This window comes from Silene latifolia, chromosome Y (assembly GCF_048544455.1).
Source record: "Silene latifolia isolate original U9 population chromosome Y, ASM4854445v1, whole genome shotgun sequence".
Classification (NCBI taxonomy): Eukaryota; Viridiplantae; Streptophyta; class Magnoliopsida; order Caryophyllales; family Caryophyllaceae; genus Silene; species Silene latifolia.
This window is the reverse complement of record NC_133538.1, coordinates 85,852,926-85,861,963: the sequence shown is the minus strand read 5'-3', so window position 1 is coordinate 85,861,963 and position 9,038 is coordinate 85,852,926. Positions and strand designations below refer to the sequence as shown.

Here is a 9,038-nt window from a genome sequence, read left to right as displayed (position 1 = left end):
AAAAAAAAAATTTCGGCTGTAAAATTTTTTGACCGTGAGGTAATTTTTTTTACCGTCTGTTTTTTTTTTCTCTCGTTTTTCCCTCTTCTTTGTTTGATGATTTATTTCCAATTTCGGTTTTCGTATCATTGTTTTAATCAGTTAAAATTATCATATGAAGAATTGGTATATTTTGATTTAATGCAGATTTAAGTTAAAATTCATATATAAATTGTCATGACGATGATACAAGAACTTGTTTTTGCTATATAGTTTTAGCATATAAGATTAATCATGTTCATTAATTCATTTGCTAAATCATGATCTAAATAGCAACTGTAAACATTTTCTTCATCGGTATTGTTCTAGGGCTTATTGCCGCAAGAAAAAAAAGAGGGAGGACGGCTTATTTTTTTTAGGGTTTGCCGTGAAAAAAAAAAAATACTTTCTGTTTTTTTGTTTTTTCCTGGTAAGCCGAGAAGAAAAAATTTGGAAAGTTTTTTTTTCGTTTGTTTTCTTAATTGTCGTAGAGAAAAAATTGGAAAGTTTTTTTTCCTTTTGTTTTCCTAATTACCGAATAAAAAAAAGGGGGGCTGTTTTTATTTTCAGTGAGTGAGCAATTTGGAATTATAAAAAAAAAAAAAAAAAAATTGTTGTTTATTTTTTACCGAGACCAAATAAAAATTGGATTTTGTTTTTTATTTTGGCCGATTAGATATTGTGAAACGGTTCGCAACTTAAAGATATCATATTTTTTAAAGCGGATTAAAATTTTGACGGATAGAATTCATATTACAAGTTTAATATGGATTAAGAATGAAATTAATGTGATTAATTGCGGAATTGTCACTTAATTTAATTTAAATAGGTGGTTTGGATAAATTAATCAACATAATTATGGAATTGTGTCATGTATGTTTAATTTAATTTTAGTTGATGCTTTTAATTTTGTTGAATGAATCGAATGAATGGATTTTATTTACGTATTTAATTTTGCAATCGGTTGTAATTTGTAATACTTAGTGTGGCCTTAGTCAAATTATGTTTTCGTAATGAAGGAAACGTGATTTTTTATGTAATTATGAGATCTCGAATCTCCTTTATTTTAGTTTTGGGTTTTGAAATTAGAATGTAATAAATAGGTCAATTATGTAATTTTATTTATTGTAATTTCAAAGAAGACTAAAGATGGAGATAAAAGCTCACTCCCGCTACATGGATCAAGATGGAACATCAAGACAAGCTTCTCGGGTCCAAGGATGGATTCCAAACTTGTATTTATTGTTCATTTTGATAGGATAGGCCACACTAGGACTTTTACTGTTTTTACGTTTTCGTTCTTAGTGCTTTTCATTCACATGTTAGTTTTATGCATCATATTCCGCCTAAAACCAAACCACCTACTACTAAAATGCATGAAAATTGACTCATATAGGTTGTATGTTAATTTTCTTGGACATGCAGATGTCACAGTCTATAAGCCATCACCTTAGTTTATTCATACTCGCATGCTAGATTATAGTTCACTTAAAATGAATTAAAATAAAGTTGATGGGATCTTCCTCTAAAACGGAAATTGAGATTAGTCTTGATAAGGGCAAACATCTATGAATCTCTTCTTCGTTGGTAGGCCTAATATGACCCCTTCTACGCTGGGTAAGTAGTTGTGTTGACTTAGTTTACCTCAACATCATAGTCCGAAGAGTTTCTCGTGATTATGATGGACTAAAGATAGTATTTACAGAAATTTATCGACCAAGAATTCTAACGGTAGAATTAGCTAAAAGGTTAGCTTATCAATTTACAGAGAATTGAGTCTTGGGATCATTTATATAATTCTTGAGGGAGGTCAATTGTGTAAATGTTTTAAGTCTTCGCGTTATGACATTAGTTCATTAGACTTAAAATCAAAACGATGCACATGGTTATTATTTTTATTCTTCTTTTGCAGTGTAGAACACGATTATTTTCGATAATACTGTTACAACAAATGGCTGGAAATAACGCAATCCCAATGCCTAGTGCCACACTAGATCGTTCATCCTGGCTAAAAGTGTTCATGAACCAAATGAATCAGTCCACGCGAATAAAGAATGATGGGTCCAACTTTGCGGACTGGGAGGCGGCACTACGGAATGCTGCCATTGCTGACGGTAAGCTCAGGTACTTAACTGTGTAACACCCCGTAATTTCGGACCGTTATTATTTTGCGAAAGTAATTTATTAATCAAGTTGAATTTAATATTAATGTATTTGAAGTAATAATAATTCAAGGAAATGTAATTCTATTATATTTCGAAGTAAATTATTTATTTTGATAGTTTCGAAATGTTTAAAAATAGTTTAAACCATTTAAAAACCTTTTATTTCGAAATAAGGGCATATCGGAAAAAATGACAACTCTTTTGAAAATTGGGCAAACGATTTTGGAAATGGGTCATATGAGTACTCAATCTTCTTGTAATCTCGTGTTTAAGAACTTTGGCCTTGTCGGAATTTGCAATGACAAACGGTTTAATTATCGTCGAAAAACAGCCAAAAACCGACTAATGAAATTCCGCCAAAAATCCCGCTCCTCTTTCTTTTTGGGCGGCACCTTCCTCCTCCTTCCTATTTCTTCCTAGGATTCATTTGTTCTTGCTTTTGTTCCTCTTGTTCTTGACCGAAAATTCCAAAAAAAAAATCAAATAATTTACAATCGTAATTTCATCATAATTTCTTCGTTTCTAGTCCGATTTTCGCAAAATTTATATTTTCGGAATCCTCTCTTCAAGATCTACATCCTAGTATGTTTTAATTTCAGTTTTAATTATGTTGATTTAAGATGATTTTGGGGCATAATTTCGGTTTTAGTGATTATAATTGTGTTTTTATTGTTTATTTAGGTGAAGATTTGGAAGACGAGTTTGGGGACTCGTATATTGTTGAAGATAGTGGCTAGTTGTATATTAGGGTTTGGTGTGCAAGGTGCTAGTTGCTCATTTTGTTGTTAAAGGTAACATATTTCGAGTTACTCGACGAATTAATGTCACATTCTTTGCTTTTTGTATGATTTTGTGATTGTTAATTGAGTGGTTTATTTCACATGATAATATGGGTTAAATTCATGTCTAATTCATGTCTTTTGTTAGTTTAAGTTCACATATTAGTGTGGAAATGAATTGGGAATGACTAATTGATGCTTCAGACGATGTTAAACTGAACAAAAATGGAGAAATGGAGGGTTTGGGGTGGCGGCCCGGCAGGCCCACCAGGCCCACGGCAGGCCCAGGGCTGGCCCGGGTCGGCCCGTTGCTTGTTTCGCGGTTTTTCAAGTGTTTTTCGTCGTTTCGGGCGTATTAATGCTATATTTAGTAAAAGTAACATGTGGGTAGTCTTATGAAATGAATAATATTAGTAGTAAATATAATTTTGATGGTGAAGTTATGCTTATTTTGGTAGTTGGCACATGTTAGGATAGGTTATAATATGAAATTGTAATGACTAGGCTTGAAATGAATTTTATAGCGATAATTGTAATGCTTGGATGATTATGCCGAAAACTGAGCCTTGGTCCCTTTGACTGAATCGATGTCAGTCAATTGTGTGATTGGTCGGTCACCGCGATTGAACCGTGCACTGTCCGCAGGGGGGTTGCGGGTAAAAATTCGGTTGGATGAAATTATTGTGTAAATTGGATAATTGGCCTTATTCTTGTTTTAGGCCATTTATTATGTTTTTATTTCACATATGTTGTTGGTTGATTTGAATGGTTTCTATGTTGTAGAAACGGCCCTAGATTCCCTGAAACCTTTAATATTGTCAAGTTTGGACTCTTTGCCTCTCTTTTGGTTAATTGGGTGTCCTACTTGTCTTGTGTGGTGCGGGCTAAAGTATTCAAGCTGGGACCTAGATTGGTTTTATTTAGGTCCTAGGTGAGTGTTTCGGCCTTCATCATAGATAGGCCATTATAGTCTTTGACGAGTGTATGTTCCTTTTGATAGCTTCGTGTTCCGACTTGGTGGGATTATATCCAAGTTGGGGCATGACCTCGTTACTTATTTTGATAGTAAGTGGTCACCTTAAGTACTAGCCAACCCTTTGGTGGACTCCTTAGGGTACTCACTTTGTTTTAGAAAAATTGTGGGTCTTGGGTGCGGTGGTGTGTATCCGCATGTCTAGGTGCGTGAGATTTTAGGCTAGGGTTGTGTTGTGTCTTGGCCATGTTTTGATAGAACCTCCGAGCCAAGATACCGGTTCGATTACCTTCCCTACCTCGTGGTATAGACTCGATTCTGAGTGACTATTGACCGTACTAAGAACTTATGCCTGTCTTTGATATATTGTCCTTTCTTGTATGGTGATTTTATGAATTGTAATAGGTGAGATGCAAGCCGGTTACAATTGATAAAGTTTGGATTACTGCTTGTTATATGTTTCACATGATAGTTTAATTTGGTCAGTTTAGAGTTCACTTGTTAGAATATTTGATATCTAGATTATTTGTGATGTGGTTTACATGTTACGTTACATGTTACATTAAATATGACATTTCGTGAGTGGGAGGACTCGAAGTTACTCCCCACTGAATTGTGGCTTTCGTGTTTGTATAAAATGCGATTGACAGGTTGATGATGATTAGATGGGGTCACAGACGAGCTAGTGAGCAAAAGAACCTTGGACTTAGTTTGGTTATATGTTGTAGTAAACCCTTAAACTTATGGTTGTATTTATATTTTGGAGGGACATATGTCTCCCTCTTTTACTTTGGTTTGTATCACCTTATTCTCGCGACTTTAGCTATGTTATGTAAATTAGTTTGTTAGATATGCAGGTTTTGGCACTCTTCATTTGGAAGTGTTTGTGAATGGTTTAGAAAAGTTTTTAAAATTACAGGTTTTTATCTAGTCGAACCAATTACAAACATATCCTGTCAGTTTTTCTATAGAATTTACGTGTTTATTTAACGCTAAAACTGAGGGTGTCACAGGCGGCAAGGGTTACCTATTGCGATAGGTAACCTGGGCTACACACTTCGATGTGTAGTCGGTTACTGGTTACTAATGGAGTTTGGAGGATGGTTACTGTAGTTTGGTTGGATTGTGTATCTGTGATTTCTTATTTTGGTTATGCATTTAACTGACCCCGTTATTGTTTTCAAAACTGTGGTGATCCATTCGGGGATGGTGAGCAGTTGGTTTAGCAGGTATTGGATGTGGATGTAGCTCGCGGGATATGGACGGGGCAGAGTCATCACAAGTTCTTTAGCTAGCTTCTGTTGTGGTGTTGAACATTAGCTTTTATGTTGGTTTCTTTTTGGAGTTGTAAAAAGTTTAAGTTTGGTTTTCAGTTTGAGTTTGGTTAAACAGTTTGTACTCTTAATAAATGTTCTTTGTAGGTCTATTTGATATACTTTACCTCAGGCAACCAAGATGGTAGCACCTTTATATACTAAGGTGGTCTTGGTAAGACACCTTGGTGTATGAGGGTGTTATATGTACCTTGCTTGAAGACTGTAGCGGGACGGAAACCGGAGCGGATTTAGCACGAGAAATTAAGATGAGGTCATTTGGAGCGGATAAAACTTTAAGCGGCCGGGTAAACTTCTACCTGATAGCCGTTTTTCACGTTTTTATTCATTTTTGCTATATTGTCATCAAGAGGCAAAACTTTACCCGGCCGAGTAATTTTTTACCCGACCGGGTGAAACTATACCTGACCGGGTAAAGTGACGCCCCTCGGTAACAAATTCCGTTCTCACTTATATTTTCTCCTACCTTTATAACTAGATATAAATAATAAATTTTCCAAAAAAATTAGGGACCTTAGCGTAGTTTTAGAGATAGAAGAGCATAATTTAGAGAGAAGAATTGTAGATCTAGACTATGGTTGTATGGATTGAAGCTTTCCTCAAGTTTTTATACAATTAATCTTTCATTTGTTCTTTCCACTACTCTTTTAGTTAGGGTAATCTTTCCATTCTTGTCTTTCACTTTGTTGTTGTTTAGTTTCTTGCCTTAGTTTAACTATCCTCCTTAGATTTCTTAGTTGAATTAGCGGTTATTAATCATTCTCTTTCTTTCATTAGTGTTTATTTTAGTAGAATTTGCAATTTCTCCATTAAAGTTTGAATCTTTATCCCATGGCTATGTTTATTCACATGTTCCCCTTCCTTTTTAATTGTGTTAGTGCTGATTTCATCATGAGGAAGTAGTTCATTAGTTAGGGGAATAGGGGATAGAGTTTGTATGTTAGTCTTGCTAAAAGTTTGGGTTGTGTTTACCTTTGTCTAAACTTGGACTGGTGACTTAATCTTTTAAGGATGTTGGTGTGTTATTCGGTAACGGTGATGACTTGACCCGGGTGACTTAACTTCAATTTAGTTAGAAGTATCTAGGTTGACACCTCATTTTAGATGACTACCTTGACCTAAGAGATTTGGGTGAGGGTTTTTTGGCTTGGCTTGATCGAGAGACCTTCCAACCTAAGTCTACCCCCTTGTGTCGGTTTGGTGAATGCATTCCTTTCTTACGATCGATTATAGACCCGATTCCCCGATCTCCTCTAACGCTTTTTATCTTATCTTTGAATCGGTTTGATTGTCTTTGGTTTTAGATTACATCTAGAATTATTTTGCTTGTCTCATTACTTTAGTTTCATTAGGATCACCATTCACCTCAACTTATTTGGCTTACATCACTAATTAGATTAAACATAAATTAAACAATTGTCGACTCTGAGAATTGACCTCCTTACTCTACTAATATATTAGTTTGGCATTGAGTTTATAATATTGTTTGATGCAAGGGGTTAGGGGTATGACATTTTTGTTATCAATTATGTGATAGACATTCATGATCCGACTAATCTAGTTTTCAATCCCCACGGGTTATAATGATTACTAGGTAGTATCCCGCATTTCGCGTGGCCTTTTTGAATATTTTATTATTATAAATAGAAATAGATTAATCATTTTCAAATCTTAGTTCTTTAGGTTTAACTTCAAAGTTTTAATATAAAATACATACAATTTTAATTATAAGTAATAGGTCAAAGTTAGTTATGCGTGATCAAGTTTTATAAATAAGTATACAATAATAATTTGAGAATAATAATTAAAAAAAAGAAGTATCCTTTTTTTATGTATTTTATTACGAACTGTCTAATATCATTATTTTGAATGATCATACGGATGTCATGCCACATGGCACATACATCTCGTTACTATATTTTCTATGCCCACTTAAATTCATGATATGTATTTCAATTTAATATGCACATAAACTTTTGCGACATAATTTGTTATTGTTAAAAAACATACATGTTAGATAATTTTTTTTTTTTTTTTTTTTTGCTAAAATGTAAGCTTTCCATTAATTATCAAAGCAATATACACACAGTCCATTTTCCAACCAGTACAATTTTGTAGATGCTAATATTACACTAATTGCACCCTATTCAACCAAACTTCATCTCTGGGAGAGACCAAATTTGATTTACAAACACTAACACGACTTCTTAAGACACTCTTGATGTGAGCAGCCAAGTGTTCAGGCCTGGCAACTCTACCATTCAGACGTGCCTCATTTCTCTGCATCCAAGTCACATACCAGCAGGCTAGAATGGCAGCATTAATCACAGCCTTTCTCAACCTGCTCCATCTCCTCCGAGCTATGCTCTGAATCCAATCATGCTGTCCAATAGGAGAACCTAAACCATCCAAAACAGAATGAACTAACCTCTGAGTGAAGCTGCATTCCTGAAAAAGGTGGTTATGAGTTTCTCTCTGAAGGTGACACACACAGCAAAGGTCATCAGGAGCTACTGCTAATTGATACAGCTTGTCCTTCAACAGTAGCGCATTACTACTCACCAGCCATGCCACAAATGCATGCTTAGGCAAGACTAGTGAGTGCCAAACCGACCTAAACCAGGACACCTCTGGTCTAGGTTGTCTAATCCAGTTGTAGAAACTCTTGATAGTATACTCCCCATTACCAATACTCCATTCATTAGATACAAACCCATCCTTAATGAGATCCCTGACCTTACAAATCTTCTTCCAATGGCAACTGGCATTAGAGGAAGGGTTATGATGCAACCAGTCCCCTTTTTTATGTAAATATAGTGTACCCATCTGACCCACAAACAGCCAGCCAACTTGTCTGGTGTACCCATCCCCATTGTCTGATAAAATTTTTTCCATCTTTTACGTTACGTTGAATTTTAGTAGTGCTTTTGCTACTAATCAAAATATTATATTAAAAACCCATTGAACTATTAGGCAATTGCATAAGTTGGACAAAAATAAAAGATCTTAGACATCCCTCTGCTAGATACACAAATTCTCATTGAAAACATAGAATATCCGTCACAAGCTAAAGACGGGTTGACTAGCACCACTTTCTGTTAATGTGAGCTGGACATAAGCAAGTGGATTGTAAACTAGATTGTGACTAGTTGTTTATAGATTGCTCACTAGGAAGTACTAAAAGCATTATTTTAATAGTTAATCATTACTTTTAATCATGAAAAACTACACTAATTCCCTTTCTACGTTGACCTCCATTTCTATTACCTCATCCAACCCTATTTCATTTTTTTTTTCTTTGAACCATCAAAATCTCACTGTTACATTCCGAAAAAAAATATCATCACTATTAATTCTACCAAACATATTGACCTCTGATTAAGTAGGTAACATTTTTAAAACAAAGTAATATGTCATCATTTTCTTAATGTTGTAATGCCTACCTTTCAATATTTTTTTTGGGTCTAAACCATCCGGTAATCCGAACCACATTGGGCCGACTAATCCGGATTTTGGGGCGTGTCCAAAGATTACGGTATTTAAAACCCTCCCAATCGCAGTTGTGGGGTATCGATCTGCAGACCTCCCTACCAAGCGCAGCCTCATGCTACCACTGCGTCAACTAACGATTGGTGCCTACCTTTCAATATTATAATGGTTACATTTCAGACTAAGATAATATCATTTTTACATAAACCACTTTTTTATGTTGTGATCATCTGAGTTCATATATGTTTCCATTTTTAACACTCTTTCAAATCAATAAACC

The 9,038-nt window shown here is 34.9% G+C and overlaps 1 protein-coding gene and 1 long non-coding RNA gene across 2 annotated transcripts; one reads left to right on the top strand and one right to left on the bottom strand.

Annotated features, from left to right (window-relative positions):
* The first annotated feature begins 2,662 nt into the window (after positions 1 to 2,662).
* On the top strand, positions 2,663 to 4,745 carry LOC141626708 (uncharacterized). Its single transcript, XR_012536298.1, has 3 exons — positions 2,663 to 2,765; positions 2,865 to 2,974; positions 4,586 to 4,745. It is a non-coding gene; the product is annotated as an uncharacterized LOC141626708 (long non-coding RNA).
* Positions 4,746 to 7,396: 2,651 nt separating this feature from the next.
* On the bottom strand, positions 7,397 to 8,164 carry LOC141628465 (uncharacterized). Its single transcript, XM_074441606.1, has one exon. It carries the CDS (start codon positions 8,162 to 8,164, stop codon positions 7,397 to 7,399), a length of 768 nt encoding a protein of 255 aa, XP_074297707.1.
* Positions 8,165 to 9,038: the final 874 nt, after the last annotated feature.

Excerpts from the sequence above, each read along its gene's own strand:
- LOC141628465 (XM_074441606.1), bottom strand. The coding sequence starts at position 8,164 with ATGGAAAAAATTTTATCAGACAATGGGGATGGGTACACCAGACAAGTT.